A 20,952-nucleotide genomic window follows, 5' to 3' on the forward strand; every position below is an offset into this window, starting at 1 on the left:
AGCTGGGGTCTTCTCCGGACTTGGAGAACGCTCCTCATGGATGACCGCTTGATCGCAAATGTTCAAGGGCAATCTCAGGTTGGGGTTACCTGCACAAAAAACAGACACAAAACGCTGTTCAGTTTTCTACATGAGCTAAAGAAGTAGGTCACTGCAAAAGAGAGCAACATGGCAATCATTTGCATCTAATTTACCCTTTTTCCTCAATTGCACTTTCTCTTCTTGAACTGCAGGCAAACTCTTGAAGGCTTGTTGGTTCGCTTTTTCTCGGTTCCTCTGCCAGACCAATGGTCTGTTGTTTTTGATGCGCTGACTGTACTGACGTGCGAGCTGGAACACCTTGTTTTTCATCTTCCCCATGTCCTGCAGGATCTGGTCCTCGTCCAGACTTGCCCGTAAGCTTGTGATCCTGGGTAGTTGGGCCTGGTCGGCATGGCTCTTGTCTTGAGACGTAGAGTCCTGACTGGATCCACCCTCCAGGGCTGGAAAGGTTGTTGTAGGAGATGAGATGGGGGAGAGATCTGAGGCGGAGCTTATTTCAGACTCTTCTAAAATCAGAGATGATTGCCTATTGGTTTTAACGTCTGAAAGGTCTGCGCTGGTATCCTGCGCCACATCTAAGTTCGAGTCGCTAAGAGTCTCCTTTGCACTCTGCAGGACGTGCTCGTTCTCCTCCGCCATCTCCATTTCTTGCCAAACCTTGTGCATTTCTGATGAAGGTCGGAACTCTTCTTCTGTGCTGGCTGAGGCCTCAGAAATGCTCTGAGACCTAGCCTTGGCTCCCACTGCCCTCTGTGGTTCAGTCTTTTGAGGAGTGCCAGCGCTCCGATTCTTTTCCAAGCCAGGAAGGTCAAACACTGACCAGGAAGTGGGCCGGTTGCGAGAGAGGCCTTTCCTGCTAACCGGGGTACCTTCTTCCTGAGGAACACTGTTGAGCTGTCGGCTCAGATGCTGGACCAGACCTGCTGGTATGTAGGAGAGGCTCTCTCTGCGCTTGATGCTGAAGTTAGCGTCTTGGTGCTCGGCGTGCTCGTAGTATCTTCTGATCTTGCGGATGAGGAGGCGGTCTTGTTTGGAGAGAGTGGACCCGAGTTCCCCTTCAATCAGAGCGTGCAGTTCAGGATCGTTTGTAGGCGTTGACAGATCAGTCTCTGAGGTCACCTGATGCTCTGGAGACGACTGAGCCAACATCCGGGCGTGTTGCTCCAAGTCCATGCAAGCTGAGGGCTTTTTAAGATTTCATTTTCTACTGAGGGCGAGGGGCAGGCGAGGGACCCCAAGTCCTCTGAGACCAGGCTGCTCCTCCTGGACAGGCTGCTGATGAAGCGCTCTGCTATCACGCTGGCCTGGTCCAACACAGAGGAAGGTAGGATGCTTTTATCGTCTGAGAGACCCTCCTCCTCTTCCTCCTCTGAAGCTCCCCCGTTCGTCAGTACGCTCGTTTCATCCACTTGGAGAACGGAGGAGTCACTCTCTCCTTCTTCCACAGTTTCTCTCGAGGTATCTAGAGGTTCTTGGGTGTCGTCATCTTGTTGGAGAGGGGAGACGGGGGATTCTGGGCGCTGGGGGTGATGCACCTCTTGAGGATCACTCTTCTTCACTTGAGGGACACGATCTGGAGGGCACAGCTCCTCCACATTGGCCTGAAACATGATAGGAGTGTTTACAATGGGGGAATGAGACATTATGTTGGCCATTAATGGACCGAGGCAATTGAATCTAAAGCATCCACAATTTATGATGCGTGTCTTTTATCTTTTGAGTCCAACTTGAGCTTAATAACAATGTTTTTATGTACAATATGAAACTGTGGCTAGAAATTAAGGTGACATTGGGAATGTATTTACAGCTTGGGTAGTAATGACCTTTTGTTGGACCATTTCTGTTTCCTGTTGCGAGTTTAGTGGGGAATATTTCTGTGTCTGCGGCTTTAACCGTGTTTATATTGGTGATGTCGCCTCAGTCGGCCATTTATCTAAATTAGTTTGCAGGTGTTGTGTTCCTCTTTTGGAGTGTGGGCAATTGCAAGAAAGTGCAGCTAGGAGCTGTGTGGTGGAGATAAGGTTAGGAAGGGTAATGAGGAACACTTTTCTCAGACACAGGGGCCGTTTAGCAAAGTTATCTTGAAAATCAGGCGGTAACGGCTCCAAACTACAAGGTTGCCTTTCTCAGTGGGAGCTCTGATCACAGAATATCAATGTGTGTGTGTGTGTGTGTGTGTGTGAAGCATTTTAAATGTGCAGACTTCAAGTAAACATCAGCACTAGTATAGCTCCAGGAAAGTTTTCAAATAGGCCTGAGAGAAATGCCCTATTGGAAATGATAAGGTAGGAAACCTATGGAAATGTCTAGTGCAGGGGTGTCATATTAGCATTATGGTTGCACTCAAAGGGCCGGTTGTAACTTTAAGACAATATAAATATATAAAATAATGTATTATATTACATTATTGCCTCTGCATTGGATTATTATCGGATAGGGTAATAACTTCATAATTAAACTACGTCTGAATGCAGAAGTCTAGGGCAAATAATTACAAGTCTCTTCAGTGCGCATGTCACAAAATGAGATGCATTGTGGGACATGTTTATTGGCAATGTGCTTCTGTAAAACAGCATGTAACTGTATAATAAACATATTATATTCTTTGCAAGCTCTTGCGGGGCCACATAAAATGAAGTTGCGGGCCGGATTTGGCCCGCGGGCCTTGAGTTTGACACCCCTGGTCTAGTGCATCATCATATAGGCTGTATAACAGCAGAAAATTGATCAAAAGTGTGTCAATTTAAAATATGCAAAGGCTTACAAACACGCTTAATAACACTTCAGGCAATACCAAGGACATGAGGATAGATAGGAAAACTGTGAATGTCACACGTGGCCTGAGACACCTGTGGAAATGAATGGCTTTACAAATCTATAAATGATTTGTTAAGTACCTGTGTGGCAGGAGTTTCTTTGGCAGCCACATCCACATGTTGTTCCTCCTGGCTGTGAGTTTCTACCTCCTCCGTCCGTGTAGTTTTCAGTTCAGCCGTATCTTTATTCTGATCATCCTGAAGAGCAAAATACAGGACATTAAACTGCCAGTTTGTATACTAAAACATCCTGAGGTTCATGTGTCTTAAGGTCAGCCTTGATAGCCTATGATACGAGTCTTCAAAAGACGAGTATTGTTTTCATGTTCAAAACAATACTGGTATACAAATGAACCCTCACAAAGACTTTCCAACTATGACTATGAATATTCAGAGGGGAAATGCAATTATGAAATACCAAAGAGCAAAGCCTTTGCTTTTATAATGATGATTCAATTAGATTACTACAATAACCTTTGAAGTCAAACAACATTTAACAGCTTGCATTAATCCACTGGATTGAATGGAAATGCAGGCAATAGCATTAGCTTCAACATCAATCATGAAGCACAGCACATTGGAACTATACGCATGAGAACACAACACAGAGGAGAACCGTGCATGCACAGTGGGATGACCTCCACCTCCATAAAAAAGCAATACATTCAAAAGGCATGCACCAAGTCCGACTTTAAAGTTTCACCCCCATATGTTCCCCATATGTTTCAGAGTTCACACTCGGCGGTTTTGGGAGAACTTCAGTCCATGCACTTCAATAGGAGGACTTTAACCTGAGGCATTCGATGAGCACAGTGCAAATGGTAGCAGGTGTTAGTTGTTTCTATTTATGAAGCAGGGAAAAAAGAAGAAGAGAGCAAGCGTGGGAGAAAGAGTGGCGGTGAGTATTGGTAAGCCAGTGGAAGGGAGCAGGAAATAGGAAACCCGTGGGTGTCAGAAACCCTCACCGTTGTGAAGTGAGTAGAAAGCAAAGCCCTGGCTCTATAGTGCCAGCAGGAGATGGCCGCCAGCACTGAGCTGGCAAAGTCGGCTACCTGGTCGTCTCCCATCAGTATATCCTCCGTGTAACTCTCCTCCTCTTCCTCTTCTGCCTTCTCCAGCTCCAGAGAGACCAGTTTCAGGTCACTGTTAGTAGGACTTAGGGGCTCCAGAGAGTGCCTTCTGGGAATTAGACTCTCCACACATGACCTCTCCTCGCCTACACTGGAGGCCAGCGCACTGACACTAGTGTCCGGCTGAAGGGAGCACCTCTCCCCCAGCAGTGCACCCTCACTGTCTGCGTGCTGTAGCGTGAAGTCATAGAAATGTGGTTTGTTATTGGAAGGCCAGTGCTAAGTCGTGGTGGGATTGCAAAGACTAAATGGGATGGAATCCTCACAAAGACGCTTAAAGAATAGGTGAGGTATGATTTTTGTAATCCAGGGCAAGTCCAAGTATGTTTGGTGAAGATAAGGTTTGTACCTTCTCATTTTTAGTTTTGAGTTATTTAGCAATTGGGAAAGAAAAGTTGGACTGCAGAGTAATACTGGATAAACCATATCTCACCATATCTCACTGACACACTGACATTTAAAGAGGACAGAATGAAAAAAGGGTATCCGTTTGGATTTCAGCACTTACCTTTAAAACGGCTGCAGAACAGAGAAAAATAAGAGATAAACGTTAGAGAATGGTCAATAACTTTGGAATAACAATCTCAAGGGGAATATAACGTAATAAAATAACCCGAGCATCACATGAATCTTTCACAATTATAGTTAGCAGAGCCGGAGCGAGGCCCAGACCGTGTGATTAGATAAATACTAATTAGAAACGTCTTCCTCTCAGAGGCTCAAACTGGACATGATTCAATTAGCCAGGAAGTGATGACTTACTCCCTCACTAGGATGAGGGGGGTTGACATGAAAATTGCTTCTTCATTACATTGGTTCAAAAACTGGATGTGGACTGTGAGCAAAAGGAGAGCTGAGGACAAGAACACAGAGGTTTCCTCTTCCATAACGGCCAATTAGAATAGATGCGATATGGGAGATGAAGGCTAAGATTGACTATTGAAAAGTGCTTGTGTATGACAAAGCCTTCCCCCAATGTGGCATATAATTGACTTCATTATGGGAGAGGCCGGTGGAGTGGGAGTGTGTCTTTAGATCTGTTTCCCAGGTGTCTTTGAGGGAGAACAAAGCAAAAAGGGATATGGGCAATTCCTATTAAACACACAAATAACATCTAGAATGTGGATCAAACTGACCCACTGTTAATGAAGCTGCACTAAGGCTCCCAAACTTAACATCCGGTGCTATGAGCAAACAAAAACACAGGTACAAACCTTTTGTGGTCCTCGTGATTTGTTTTGCAGGCTCTAACAAGAGAGAAAATGTTGTGTTAAGGACGATTAAAGATCAGCAAATCAATTCTATTTTTATAAAGCAACAAAAAGATGAATAAGTGTTTTTATACCTGATCTCCTTCTCCCATTTCTCCCTGCATCGTGGAAGTCGTCAGAATTGCAGGACTCTGTTTTCTTCAGCCTCTCAGGACTATAGTGGTACTTCCCCGGATCTAAGCAGCGGGGGATAGATTAACGATAGATTGTTTATGGGACACGCCTTCCTGTTCAGATTCAGCAGCACATTTTCCACTGATAATAAAACACCCTGTTCTTTGGTGAGAAGCATCTTTGGTTGCTATGGAAACAGTTGAATTGTCGTATCACAAGTTGTGACCCTTACAGTTAGAGTTGTCCAGGATGGCTTCTTTTGCCTTTAAAGAAAAAGACAGCGTGTTTAAATACGAGGTGTCCCTTCAGAAGCTAAGGAGAATAAAACGGCTCGTGGTGTTGTTGTTTACCTTCTGTGGGATGATGGTGTTGTGGTTCTCGAGAATGAGCCTCTTAATGTGATGGGCCCAGAGACGCTTCTCTTCTACTGACTTGGCCTGTAACAACAAGCACTTATCATTTAGAAAAGAGTCAACAACATGAATGAAGCTAAACCAGATACATGCATGCATACTGAACAGAGATATACTGCAGTGTGAAATCACTGGCGCTCAGACAAAGCGTTGGTCAACACAGATGTTAATATTATATATGTTCAAGTATTTAAACTGTTATTGGAATAGTGCTGCAGAAGGAAACAGGCTGGTGTTCACAGTTACCTGCACAGTATGGGGTTGCTTGGGATGCTTGAAATGGATGACACTGAAGAGCAGGGGATCCTTTGCACCGTCGAGTAGCATCAGGGTGGCGCACTGCAACCATAATGTAATGTAGCGATTTAGCTGAGGCTTGATCAAAATGAGTCGGTCAGAATGTTCTACCCAACAGAAAATAGGACCTTTCTCCTACATCTGTTAAATCAATGAAAACAATGTGAAAAGGCCTACTGAGATGTGGATCTTGTAGATGTAGTGTTCTCCTCTTTTCTTGGTAATGAGGAGCATCCTTTCGAAGAGGAAGAGCGTACGGGTGTTCTTCGCCCGCAGGACATGAAAGGTTCCCTCCAGCACCAGCTCTCCGTAGGTGGTCAGGTCAGGACCCTTCCAGTTTATCAGAAGAGACTGTATCTCCTGCACATGAAAGCACACACCCCCACTGTCAGCACTGTTCCTCCAGCATGAAAGGAAACGCTTGCCAGCCTTAGAAAGCAAGGAAGAAGATGACGCAGTTGCACTCACTTTAACATGCTGCTAGACTTGAGAAATGTGTCAAGGTCAACAACAAACTGTGAAGGGTTATGGATTAGCTTTGGACAACATCTGTTAAGCAATACTTGATGATTTGGAGGTTAAAACCACACCTTAATGCAGGAGATGAAAGATAAGAAGGTGAAATCAACCGCAAGACACGAAAGCGACAGAAGTACTAGATAACGGACGAACATGACAACATCAGAAGGTCCAGTGTGAAAAAGACAGCAGGGTGTGACAGAGCTGCCTGTAAATGCACATTTCCAGAGGATGTTGGCATGCATGCGTGGCGTTTTGGTCTGACCTGCACTCTGACAGCATGTTCGTGTTTCCTCTTCATGTCGTTGATGTACCAGGCCACTCCGGTCATGGTGTCTATGGCCTCCTGAATAACCTCATGGCCCTCCTCGTCCGGGTCAAAGTGCCTCGCTATTTCCTTTTAACAGAGAGCAGGGACAGTTACCACCTCTCACAAGATAGTCCAACAGGGAACTAGGAAAATCTTTCCCTAAACAAAGAGAGATGTGTATCCAGATAAATAATTGTGGAGATTTGGCGGCTGTTGTTTTTACCTTATATAATACTAAATGCCTTTAATATCTAGGCAAATCAAAGAACCGGAATAGAAAAAATGTCACTCTTTGAACTGGTAACCAGTCACAGGCTATTCGATGTAGCAAAGCTTGCAGTCTGCAGTCAGCATATGGACCACTGTGGACATTGTGTACCTGGAGCAGCAGGTGGTACTTCAGGATCCTCTGGACCGGCTTCAGCAGGTAGGAGCCCAGAGGGAGGGAGCGCCTCAGATCAGCCTGTCGCTCCCTGAAGAACTTGGCCAAAGTTTTACTCCCCATGCAGTCGGTCAGTGCTGCCACTGAGCTGAGGGACAGCAGAGAATTACATTTCACTACAATCAAAGAAAATACTTCAGCAAAAGTTGAATTAAAAGAAATGTTCTCTAGCTACTTACTTGGGATAGTTGGTGCAATACTGAGTGTATATTTCAAAGTGTTCACTCTGAGGAAACACAAGTGCGACAATTAGACATCTAGAGTTTATTTCCTTGAAGATATGAATGTAAATCAGCATGAGCAAGACGTTTTAGTTCCTCTAACCTTATCTACAAAGCAGCGGGCGATAGCCACAGGGTCGTTCTCACACATGTCTAAGGACTGCAGCAGTTCACTGAAAACAGAAAGAAAGTTGAGTGTTACTGTTGCTAACCAAATTTCTATTTCTAGAAGGGATACAAAAAAAGAAGGGAAGGACATGATGAGTGTCAAAGTAAACGCATACTAATTCTCAGAGATATGACCTTTGTTGAAAATGTCCACTAGATGGCGGCGTTCACTGTTAAACATTAACTTTGTTGCATGATCAGACTGATAAGATAAAGCATTTGACTTGGAATTCTCCATGCCTTCAGCAGGCGCATGAAAAACAAGCTTTATCCAGAGCTAGGGAAAGCACAACATGAGAGTTGTACAGCATCTAAATGCTTGAGAGGGTGTGACATCACTTCAATAATAACATTTGCATGACTGAAGGAGGCTACATGAGGGGAGGGTCAGTGTGGAAAAAACCAGCCGCACAGAAAACCTGAACATGACCAATGAACAGCTTTGCACGAAACCTGCTCAGTTAACAAAACACATGAAAATATGTGAATCAAACACAATTCATCACACAGCGCTCAGATCAAAGACTGCGTGGCTCTACCGAAACTGAATAATGTCAACATGTTCACGGTACAATGAGGAAAATCTTGGTGCTGAGATGTGTCTCGGACACCATGTCAATATTTGTTCATATCGCATGATTACTTTGTCAATATTTGGAGGTGGAAAAAGGGTTTAATGTAGGGATGAGACTTAAAGTGCACCTAACATGCTATTTTTAGGCAATAGCATAGGTCTCAGATATATACAAATATATAAAAAACATGTCTATGAAGTGTTTTGCTCAAAATACCAAACAGATCACCAATTCTAGCCATGCCTCATATCCCTCTGTTTCTCTTCCTGTTTCAAAAGTGCTGATTTTGGGTATAAAGCTTTAAAAAAGGAGGGGGGCTGAGCTCATGCGTGACCCGGCAGCTACTGTCTAAACTAAATACTGCCGTGATGAAACGCCGTATCATGGATTATTTCTGAAACAGTATGGAGCTCAAAGGCTTTCTCTCTTGCCGGTTATACCACAAGGTGAGTTCCTTTGTATTTCCTGCTTCTTCACACACGTGCTCTCCAGTACAGGTTAGCTCTGAGTGTTAGCGATGCTAATGTGAACACCGACCATATTACGTCCAAAACAGTCGGGCATTGTTTCTGATAGAAACTTTCTGATAGTGCTGTGGGTCCACATCTCCGATATTACGTCATATCGGACACAAATCTGGATCAGCTCTGTTGTACCCCCGTTTTTAGAGATTTGGGTACGGAGGAAAAGAGAGAGGGTTTTATTTTCTGACGCTGCGTGAGTTCCCCGACACATCTTTATGTATAAAAGACATCAAAAAGTGCATTTTGCATGATAGGTCCCCTTTAAAAATTGGAATGTTTGTTAAATGGACTGGTGCAATATAAAAAAATCGCAGGAAAAGATCCGGCATACAAATCATAATATTATAAATATATTTCAGAGTGAAAAAAACCTCTTAATTAGTACAGATCTCTGCAAAAAATGAATCACGTTTAACATTTTTTTCAATGACAATGAAAAAAATGAATTCCCTCCCTCCAATCATATTATATGCATAATATCTCAAAAATAATCGCAAGTTAAATATTTTTTTTCTCCAAATGGTTCGAATCGGCTGTTTAACTATCTTCAGTGCTAACTTTTGGAAATCACAGCTTCCCAGTGCAGTTTGACAAGAAATATATGTCCCTTTAGATCCTAAATCTGTCAGAATCTGTCTTGTACAGCTGGTTAGAATTTCATTAGAAAGTAATAAGGAATCAAATCATCCCGTTTGTGGTTCAGAGCTGTACGATAGCCTTGGTATTACCGGGGAGGCTCCTTGCTGTGAGAGGAGAGAGGAATGTTAATGTGTGTTTTGGCAAGCAGTGTGGTCAGCAATGAGTACTTGCTGACATAAATGCGAAGCAAGCATTTCCCGATTCTGTGATATCTGCAGGAGTGTGTGTGGTGTAAAGTCTGCAGGAGTGTGTGTGGTGTAAAGTCTGCAGGAGTGTGTGTGGTGTAAAGTCTACAGAAGTGTGTGTGGTGTAAAGTCTACAGGAGTGTGTGTGGTGTTAAGTCTGTCGTTCCTTCCATCCGTTCCGTGTCAGAGTAAGAAATAGCAGTGACAAGTGAAATAACAGCATGCATTCTTAACATTCTTTTATTATCTTACAATAGAACACATGAGATGTAGTATGGTTAGAATGCTCTTTGTGTTAGTATTGTGTGCGTGTGACTCACCTGTTGAACTCATAGATGTCCTCTATGTTCCCAAACAGGCCACACACTTGCTCTGGCCGTATAGGAAGGTTATTCATATCGATAATGTAAGCCAAGTAGTCCTGGAAACACAGCAGAAATGAAGTTATATATGATCTGTTGACATATTGAGTCATGCAGGAATTCAGAATTCTTACCAGTAGAGGGAGCATGTATGTTGAACAACAGCACCCTCCTTGTGTTCCTGTTACATCCTCATGATGTTTCCCTATGACATTTGGTCTGATCAAGTGACTCCTACAGTGTGGGGCTGAATGACATGTGATCTAATGTAACCTATATAAAGAAGGATAACATCATGATTTCAAGGCTTACTTATTATTTCGGTTTAATAAAAACAGTTTTTCACATACAATTGATGTGATTTTTAAAAGGATCCTTTTAAGGATTTGTTCCGTTGACTTGAAGCCAGTGTTACCGTCTGGAAGAGGCTCTGTGGTACCCAGACCGTAAACATCAAAACAGCCTGTTCCCTTCCCCGTATCAGACCCCCCCCCCCCCCCTCCCCCCAGGATCCCAAGAGTATTCAGTAGTAGATACAAATATCAACAAAAAAAACACGGGGAATAAATGTGCCGGCATCTGGATGATTATCCTCCCTTGTGGGTCAATTACACGCTCATGTGGCAAACTAACATCTCCAAACAAGTAAGTTGACGAGAGGCACACACGCAGCGACTATATAAAGAGCATACCAGTAAACAGCCCCACACACACACACACACACACACACACACACACACACACACACACACACACACACACACACACACACACACACACACACACACACACACACACACACACACACACACACACACACACACACACACACACACACACACACACACACACACACACACACACACACACACACACACACACACACACACACACACACACACACACACACACACACACACACACACACACACACACACACACACACACACACACACACCACACACACACACACACACACACACACACACACACACACACACACACACACACACACACACACACACACACACACACACACACACACACACACACACACACACACACACACACACACACACACGAACTGCTGTCAGTCATGGATGGAGAATTCCAGTGCAGTGAGAGCAATGCTGACTTGCAGTCGGCAGGGCGTCTCATAGTCTCCTATAGAAAACTCGCCGCCAGTGTTCATACCATAAACATGTGACCTTTAGCTTAGCGTCAGAGGTTTGATGCTATGTTTGTAGTCTAAACTATGCATGTAGCTTACAGTGCTGCATGCCGAGCTGTTTAAAGAATATGAAAGGCTATTTTGTCCTTTTTAATGCCGTTATAGGTCAAATAAAAAAAGCACTGACTACATTCTTGATCAACTATGATTTCTCTGGGTGTGTTGGGATGTCTTTGGACATGCAAGACCAGCTGGGATAAACAGCTGTTCTTAAAACTTGATTTCATGGATAGACAGATGATTTGAGGATTAGGGACAAGATCTAAAGGGAAAGAGGACAACAGCTGCCAGAGAGCTCAGTGTCAATATCAAGTGGAAGCTTTTGATTAGTTTGCTAAAGGGACAATGCCAAAATGAGGGAAGAGTTTCACATGTCACCGTCAGATTCAAGGCTCGGTGTGAAATTAAATTGAGCTGCAGGGGATCATTTTGATTGAAGCCATACTGTAATCATAAAAGGATAAAGGATACAACTGTACTAGACTGTGCTCCCACACTGTAGCCTATAGAAAAAACAACTATTTCTCCAGTTGGCGTAAAGATGGAGGTGTTTGTGTTGGCTTGGAGGGTTGGGGAGCTCAGTCTGAAGCTCTGTGCAGGCCGGGGCCCGAGTGACCGGGGCCAGCGCCGGCTGCTTGATGGGCTGCTGCTCCTGTCAACTGAAATACTTAGAAGTCCTGGAAGTGTTTGTCAGGAGCAAGTCGTTACTCAAGCTGTTACGGTGGCAGCCATCCCTCCCACGGCAACTGCCAGACGCCAGCGCGGACAAAGTGAGGAGAGGTGCTTGTTGGCTTACTGCCAGTCAGACTCAGAAATACCTCACATGTTAAAGACATTACCCATAGTGCAGAGGAGATTGTTTAACAGCAGGGCGCTCCTGTTTCTATGCAGGAACGATTGAGAGCCTCTCGCTCTGGAAGTTGTTTCCAGATTACAACACGTTGAAGATGTGATAAGATGTAAGTGTTCTGTTGAGTGGGGGAATCATCCCTGGCACATTATCATGCTTCACATTTCTGAGGGGAAGTTTCTGCTATCTTTGGCTAGGATCACAAAGCCCATGATTTCTGTCATGACAGACCTGCACTGTGTCCCAGTTTTGACTTTGTGATTGAACTCCAGATATGAGCACACTCCATAATCCCAGGCTACAGGCTGTAAACTTTCCCTGCACTGTAAATATACAGAACTGTTTATATACAACACTATGAACAGATCATAAAGTGCCCCAAAGCCTTCATCTACATGAAGTAGAAATATATAAACAAAGAACACAATTGCCAGATGTGTCAGGCATGCATTTTTCTCAACCGAGTGATTTGTTTAGAAAGCAGAGGAAATCAGAAGGGATAATGGTAATGAAAATAAAATATAAAAATCCACTGGGTGATTTTACTCATTTGGGGCCACAAACCGCTGCTTGGAACACAGCAGACATTATTTGTTCTCAACAGCCATTGAGCGGCCTTTCCCCGACTTTAGCTGCTAGCTGGCAACATGTAGTAAATCAGCTCCAAAATGTGCTGCAGACATGAAGTCATAGCAGCACATTAATCCAAATTCAAGCATGTGCTTTAAATACACAGAACACTCGTGATTTGATTTACTCTCACTCAGTGGCGAACCGTCAGGGCCTTCAAGGTATTCAGAGAATACCCTGGAACACTCAGATAAAACAAACAAAAAAATCGATTTAATTATAATAAAATGTAATAAAACATATATAAAATGAATAAATGAGAATCATATCCATGTTGTTGATCTGTAATATTACAGTGTTACGTTGATTTGTTTGTCCTTCTCGGACCATGCACTACGCATTTCAGTGGTTTTGTGTTAGAAAAGAAAACAACCAATCAGATCTTGTTCTGGGTCTCTGGGTAGAATATCCTTCAACCAAGGTGGCGGGGGGGGGGGGTGTGTGTGTGTGTCTACAGAAGGTCCAGTTGTGATAGACACGGTTCGCCACTGCTCTCACTAATATGCAGGTCACCCTTGAAAAAGAGATCTTTTGATCTCAAGGGCTTTCACCTGGTTAAATAAAGGCTACAAACAAACAAACAATATCAGATGGTTGGCTAAAGCTGAATACTTGGCTGACAACACCAACTGAGACGGAACATTTAAATACAGTAGTCAGCATAAGCCTAACATCCACTCACCTCCACGATGCTGCGCAGGTCCTGGACGTACATGCGCTCTGTCTCAATGATCTCCATGACAACACGATCCACATAGGTCAGCTTTGGGTTGGGCGCCATGGCGTGCGTGACGACAGGCGAGTGGTGGATATGAGGTACTTTGTCGCTGGCCTTCCTGTTGGAGGTGGCGTTGTTGTTGTTCCACTGGTGGCTGATCACCCGGGGCTCCAGCCGCTCCTGCCAGCGGCCCCTAGAGCAGCTGAGGGTTGGACTCCGCTCTCCGGTGCTGTCCGCTGGGCTCAGCTCCAAGTCTATGTCCTCCTCGCTTTGTATAGGTGGGGTGGTGGACGAAGGAAGAGCTACGGTGCTTCCGAAAGTGCTGCGGCTGTCTCGGGACGACCCAGAGGACAGGGTGGACACAAGGCTCACTGGACGGTCACCCTCTCCGTCCAGTGGCTCCACACATAGTCGGCTGTAGCAGTCTGGGCCCAAGTCAACGTTTGCCTGGACATGTTCACCGGTGGAGAGGGGCGATGACAACTGAGGAGATTCTGGGAGAGGTGAGAGGAACACAGACAGAAGGAAGGTGTCAGGGTTTGAGAGGCAGATCTTGGCGAGGCCACCTTAAAATGCTGAGGGTCTTAGTTACACACATTTTGGTTTGAGTAGCACGTAAGAACACCTGCTGTTTTATTGGTTTATTTCAGTTGTAATTTATGGTAGGAAACTCACGTAGCCTGCTTGTTTGCAGCAATGTAATTAATCAAATGTCCACCTGTGCATGCCGCAGCAGCCCTGTAACTAACCTTCTGTGCAGCTGCACTAAGGGTTTGACTTGACTTGAAGAACCAAGATGACAAGGCCATTAGTAAACCATGCAGATAGATATTTATATTGCTCATTTAGTTTCTTATAAAAAACACAATGTATCCCATCTTTGGTAGTATAGTTCTATGGATAGAAAATATAATAATGGTCTTAATGATGACGAATAACAGCAAGGCTACGACTGCATTAAAGCACTGTCTGGAAACAACTTTAGATAAATAGTATTCTAGTTACATTGAGCAGACTACTAACTACAAATCAATAAAAGACAGCTCAGAGCTCTGTGTTCTCACTCTCACACAGAGGACTGGTTTACAGTAAAAGGACTTGCTCAAATCATTACTGACATGTTCTAACTTAAACACTGCCTATTTTATGGAAAACCAAGCCATTTCCTCTTTTTCACTCGACTGCTGAACCTTGGAAAAACAGAGCGAGGGAAAACTAACGGGAAGAAAAAAAAGGGGAAGGGTACCAGCAGCTTTGTTTATGTGTCCTTATTGCCCTAGGCTTAAGAGAAATGGAATCCATATTGTATTTCGCATCCTTCCTGGCTGAGTTGGGAATTTTCCTCACAGCGTTTCCTATATATATGAAGTCATGGTGTGAGAATGGAGCATTGAGTGGCCACCGTGGCAAAGAGCTCCATTTCCTGAAATATTTGCAGTGCAAAGGGGTCAGAACCTTTTGGCCAAGCTAAAGAAATAAAGCTTTGTCGCATCATTTGACTTCAGGCTAATAAATGGAAATCTATGAGGCACAATCATTAACATTAACAGGTAATGCCGAGTGGGGATGGAGAGCGTTGTTTGGTTTTAATAGTCCACAGATGTCAAGAGCCTGAAATACACTCATTCACCAGTGTTGACAAGCTTGTAACATGAATATGTTCATCATTGGACCTGGCCCACAGATGATGACACAAACCTGATGTGTCAACAGAACTGTATTTCATCAATGTGTAAGAAGCTGCAAGCAAACTGATTCACAATTTACAAGCATGCTAACTTGAATGATCTCCTATGTGCAGTTTAAAGAGAGGAACTACAATGTTGTAGAGCTCTCTATGGAATGGATTATTTTAAACAAGACAAATATTGAGAGCATGGGAACTGAAAGTGCTCAAAGTAAGTGATTTAGGAAGTCTTGAAAAAAATATCTGATATGCAGCCGGATGAAGGGCTCCGCATGAGGAATTAAACAGCATTTCAGTTCATTCACACACACAAACACACACACCTTCTGGCACTTTCCTTGAGTCAGTCCTGAGCTCATGAGAGTCTTGTTCACGCTGTACAACTTGCTCCCCACCAAGCCCTCTCGACAACACAGTTCCCATGTACAACCTCACTGGGAGAAAAGGATGAGCTGGCAAGCAGTAGCCGACCACTAGAGAAAATCTGTTTACGCTCCGTGACAAATCACAGGGTTGATGGTGCAAAGGGAGTGTAGAAGTGGTGAGCCATTACACTCACTAAGCCACTACGAATTAGAGTAAGGCATCTGCTTCCTTTGCAGCCTCTGCCTTTTTACATTTAGTTTGAGCTTTGCAGTGTCTGGTGTGTGAAACTCACTTCGGCCTTACTTCTTTTCAACACACCAAATCACCTCCTCAAATAATGCCAGCAAAAAAAGGACTTGCAAAAATCAACACGATTCTAGCTAATTATATAATAAGTGCCAAAACAAGACGTCTCACTGAACTGTAAAAACTAGACGGTGGTATGTGCATCTAAAGCTTCAACACTTGACTTCAGCACCAGCTCAGCTTCAGATACTAAATCTACAGATAGGAATGATCTATTTGGCTGATACCACAAGCCACAGGTTTCTGGGGGAAACAGGAGCGGTGGAAGAATGCAAATGATCTGGACAACATACAGGTTTATGATAAGTGGAGCGCGAGTTCCCGTGCCAGTCCCCCAGTTATGATACAGTTTCTACCCAAACACGTAATAATAAGCAACTATTAATCTATAGAGTAGACAATGTAAAAGCTTCTTGAGTCTCTTCAGCATCTGTAAACGTTTATCACTTATTTCCACATTGTGCCACTCTGTTGTCAGATGTGGAGGAATTGTAACTGTTTTGTATCACATTTAGCTTTTAGTAAGTTTTTATCTAAAGAAAGCATGATCAGTACAATGAACTTTCTTTAGTGTTTTTGTTTTCAAATTAATAAAAGGCTTTATATCAAAAAAAAAAAAAGAAAGAAAAAAAAAGAAAGCATGATCAGGCGGTTTTTCTAACATGTTACTTTTGTTAAATAGTTTGTATGTATTACTATAGTGTGTGTTCTGTGTGCCAGTTTTGTCATTAAAAATGTGTTCGCATTTTTTTGACTAAACAATTATGGATGCCTGAACATTGCCTTGATGGAAAACCATGGTTAACATTGATAAACTGTACTTACTGAACTAAACGTCACATTTAGGCTAGTTTCCCTATCAGCAACTGAGAGTGATTGAAGATAAGCACAGCTCTGACTGATTTAGGACCCCATTTGTTAACATTAACTTTAAAGGTAGGAAAAATAGTTATTGGAATGCCTCCTTAAAATCCCAAATGCCAATGATGTTTTGGCAATAACTGTAGGGAAAGGTCTATACAAAGTAACCACCCTAACAATGCCAGCTATCAGAACACACTGCTTCAACAAAAACAGTTTTTACTACCAATTGGCTATGGCAGTAACAACTAACATCTGCACACAAACATACATATTTGAGCACATTCTTACTATTCACCTGTCAGTGTTTAATTATCTGGATCATAGCAACGACAGCAGCTAAAAATCATTACACAGGGAATTTGTATAGAGATGTAACAGCTCAGTGGACAGACCTTTAAATTGTTACTTTACATTGCATTTAGCTGACGCTTTTATCCAAAGCGACTTACAATAAGTACATTCGACCAGGAAGACACAACCTTGAAGAAAACAGAATCATATAAGTACATCAGGTTTCATAGAGCCAAGCATTTCAAGTGCTACTCAACTGGCTATAGATAAGCCAGTCCTTTATTAGTATATAAGTACTCTGTTAGCAGTTATTTGTTAGTAATTATATCGCTCGAGGTGGAGTCGAAAGAGATGAGTTTTCAGTCTGCGCCGGAAGATGTGCAGGCTTTCTGCTGTCCTGATGTCAATGGGGAGCTCATTCCACCATTTTGGAGCCAGGATAGCAAACCCACGTGTTTTTGCTGATGGGAACTTGGGTCCCCCTCGCAGCGAGGGTGCAGCGAGTCGTTTGGCTGATGCAGAGCGTAGTGCACGCGCTGGGGTGTACGGTTTAACCATGTCCTGGATGTAGGAAGGGCCAGATCCATTCGCAGCATGGTATGCAAGTACCAGTGTCTTGAAGTGAATTCTAGCAGTTACCGGAAGCCAATGAAGGGAGCGGAGGAGCGGAGTGGTGTGGGAAAATGTAGGAAGGTTGAAGACCAGACGAGCCGCTGCATTCTGGATGAGCTGCAGACATCGGATGGCACATGCAGGTAGACCAGCCAGGAGGGAGTTGCAGTAGTCTAGGAGTGAGATGACGAGAGCCTGGACCAGAAGCTGCGTCGCTTTCTGGGTCAGCATCTTCCTGATGTTGTAAAGCGTGTATCTGCAGCAACGGGTTGTAGCAGCGATGTTTGCAGTGAAGGACAGGTTGTTATCTAGGATCACACCCAGATTCCTTGCAGTCTGGGTCGGGGAAACAACAGAGGTGCCGATGTTGATAGTCAGGTCAAGAGTGGGACAATTTTTTCCCGGAAGGAAAAGCAGTTCAGTCTTGTCAAGGTTGAGCTTGAGGTGATGAGCGGACATCCACTGAGAGATGTCAGCTAGACAAGCAGAGATGCGTGCGACGACCTGGGTCTCTGAGCGGGGAAAGGACAGAATGAATTGGGTGTCGTCAGCGTAGTAGTGGTATGAACCATGCGGGATAATGACAGATCCGAGCGAGTTTGTGTCCAGGGAGAAGAGGAGGGGACCAAGAACAGAGCCCTGAGGGACCCCTGTAGTTAATTGACACGGGTCGGACTCGGACCCTCTCCAAGTTACCCTGTAGGTGCGGTCTTTGAGGTATGAGGTGAGGAGGGAAAGTGCAGAGCCTGAAACTCCAAGTTCTTGGAGAGTGCGAAGGAGGATCTGATGGTTCACCGTGTCGAATGCAGCAGACAGGTCCAAAAGGATCATGACAGAGAAGAGGGATGCTGCTTTGGCAGTGTGCAGTTCCTCAGTGACAGCAATGAGAGCAGTTTCTGTGGAGTGACCTGCCTTAAAACCAGACTGGTGCGGATCCAGAAGGTTGTTCTGATGGAGATAACAGGAGAGTTGTCTAAAGACAGCGCGTTCAAGTGTTTTAGACAGGAACGGGAGGAGAGAGACAGGCCTGTAGTTTATAACGTCAGGCGGGTTGAGAGTGGGTTTCTTTAGGAGAGGGTTTACTCTTGCCTCCTTGAGACTGTTTGGAAAGTGACCAGAAGTTAGAGAAGTGTTGATGAAATGGGTGAGAAACGGTAGAATATCAGGAGCGATAGTCTGAAGGAGGTTTGAAGGGATAGGGTCCAGAGGACAGGTGGTAGGGCGGGCAGAGGTAATGAGGGTAAGAACCTCACTTGGCGAGAGAGGGGAAAAGGAGGTTAGTGTGCGGGTGGAAGGAGGGTCTGGTGACCCAGCGGTGAGTAAAGATGAGTCAGAAAAAGAAGAGCGAATATCAACCTTTTTTTCAAAGTGGTTAACAAAGTCGCTTGACAGAAGTGAGGAGGGGGGAGGGGCTTTGGGAGGGTCCAAGAGGGTGGAGAAGATGGAAAATAGTTTTTTGGGATTGGAATAGGAAGATTGGATCTTATCTTGAAAGAAAGTGCTTTTTGCCTGAGAGATCGAAGCAGAGAAAGAGGAGAGGAGAGCCTGATAGGTTAGGAGGTCGTTGCGGTGTTTGGATTTTCACCGTTTCCGCTCTGGTGCCCTAAGGACGGTTCTATTAGCACGCAGTGCGTCATTTAGCCAGGGAGCAGGAGGGGACTGACGAGCCTGCCGAGATGTGAGAGGACAGAGAGAGTCCAGAGAGGATGAGAGAGTAGAGAGGAGAGTTTCCGCAGCGGAGTTTGGAGGCAGGAGTTGGAACGAGTCAGAGGAAGGGAGGGCTGAGAGCACCGATGAGGCAAAGGTAGAGGGGGAGAGGGAACGGAGGTTACGGCGGACAGGTGCAGGATGAGAAGAGATTAGTTTGTTATGTTTGGAAAGGGGTAGAGAGAATGAAATGAAGAAGTGATCATATGTGTGGAGCGGGTTTACAGAGAGGTTAGAAGTAGTGCAGTTCCTTGAGAATATGAGATCAAGGACATTGCCAGCTTTATGAGTTGGTGGGGATGGAGACAGTGAGAAAGCAAAGGCGGTTAACAGAGATGTTAGTTTGTCTATCTTCTCAGTCTGGAGGTTGAAGTCTCCGAGAAGTACAGCAGGAGGGCCAGTTTCAGGGATGTGTGAGAGGAGATTATCTAATTCCTCCAAGAAGTCCCCCAAGGCGCCTGGTGGACGGTAGAGAACAACAATGTTTAATTGTATAGGATGGGTTACTGTGACGGCATGGAATTCAAAGGTGGAAGGAGTGCAGTTAGGTAGCTTGAAGAGGGAAAAGCTCCATTTGGGAGAGAGCAGGAGACCAGTGCCACTTCCTCTGCCAGTGGGTCTGGGTGTATGGGAGAAGGAATATGCTGTGGAGAGAGCTGCTGGGGTGGATGTGTTGAATGGAGTAATCCAGGTCTCAGTGAGAGCAAGGAAATCCAGGGTCTGCAGGGAGGCGTATCCAGAGATGAAGTCAGCCTTAGGAACAGCTGACTGGCATTTCCACAGGCCGCCAGAAACTAGATGTTGGATCTCAGTGGAGCACGTGGGATAGACGAGAGCAGGCCGGTTATAGCGATTAGGAGATACACGGGGCCAGTGATAATTGCGAGAAGACACATGAACAGGAATGGAGAAAATACACATGATTATAGCATGAGGGGCTAGAAAGCTAAATAAAATAAAATAAGACACCATGCGGTAATTAGCTCAATCAGAGTAGGATTTGCCTCCTCTTTGCCACCCTTGTGACTCCAATGTCTTCGGCTGTCTGACGCTCCAGGAAAGAGCTACCTAAAATGGACGCCTGATTGCTGAGTTCTCACAGCTGTGGGGCCACGCCTCTCTAATTAGTTAACTCTCTACAGCTGATGGGCGACAGCAGCGAGGCCCTGCCTATTGTAATGCAGGCTTGAGTGCCTACTGAGACCTGTGTAACAGGTTCACGTGATCAGATCTGAGATTTAAAATCTCTCAAAAGCGCAGTTTTAGCTACAATAACTACAGAACAATTATACAGAGTAGAATAAATGAAACAGAGAAGTCTAATTAAACAAGAATATAACTTACAGTGGTTGCTGCGTCAATAGGTATTGTCGTCACCCGGTCTAGATGCACATAATGGTTGCATAGTTAAGTAAATGGCCCAGCACGACATTTCCATTTCAGTCCAGCCATATATTTCACATTCACACACCACAATTTCACAAAGTACACCACTTCAACGAAACACAACACTCTCCTTTGTTTCAGTGCTGCCTCAACACTTGCAGAGATCTAACCATTAACCAAGTCAAGGCTAGAGAGATAGTGTAGTATTTGAGTTACATTTCAGGCAGACTCACAGCACTTTTTGAACGTCCAGTTATTCTCAACAAACTCCCAGCA

General features: G+C 44.4%; 1 protein-coding gene across 1 annotated transcript in view; it reads right to left on the reverse strand.

Moving 5' to 3' along the window:
* The window catches only part of LOC117467677 (pleckstrin homology domain-containing family G member 3-like), a 33,811-nt gene that overhangs the window by 1,332 nt on the left and 11,527 nt on the right, over positions 1 to 20,952 (reverse strand). The window contains 18 exon segments of the mRNA XM_034111481.2: positions 2 to 89; positions 195 to 1,238; positions 1,241 to 1,643; positions 2,940 to 3,056; positions 3,824 to 4,159; positions 4,497 to 4,507; positions 5,203 to 5,235; positions 5,334 to 5,435; positions 5,606 to 5,636; positions 5,724 to 5,810; positions 6,033 to 6,125; positions 6,261 to 6,443; positions 6,868 to 6,999; positions 7,292 to 7,442; positions 7,534 to 7,580; positions 7,679 to 7,748; positions 9,987 to 10,087; positions 13,422 to 13,951. Of these exon segments, the coding sequence (XP_033967372.1) occupies positions 2 to 89; positions 195 to 1,238; positions 1,241 to 1,643; positions 2,940 to 3,056; positions 3,824 to 4,159; positions 4,497 to 4,507; positions 5,203 to 5,235; positions 5,334 to 5,435; positions 5,606 to 5,636; positions 5,724 to 5,810; positions 6,033 to 6,125; positions 6,261 to 6,443; positions 6,868 to 6,999; positions 7,292 to 7,442; positions 7,534 to 7,580; positions 7,679 to 7,748; positions 9,987 to 10,087; positions 13,422 to 13,951 (3,559 nt within the window).

This window comes from Pseudochaenichthys georgianus, chromosome 22 (genome assembly GCF_902827115.2).
Source record: "Pseudochaenichthys georgianus chromosome 22, fPseGeo1.2, whole genome shotgun sequence".
NCBI lineage: Eukaryota > Metazoa > Chordata > Actinopteri > Perciformes > Channichthyidae > Pseudochaenichthys > Pseudochaenichthys georgianus.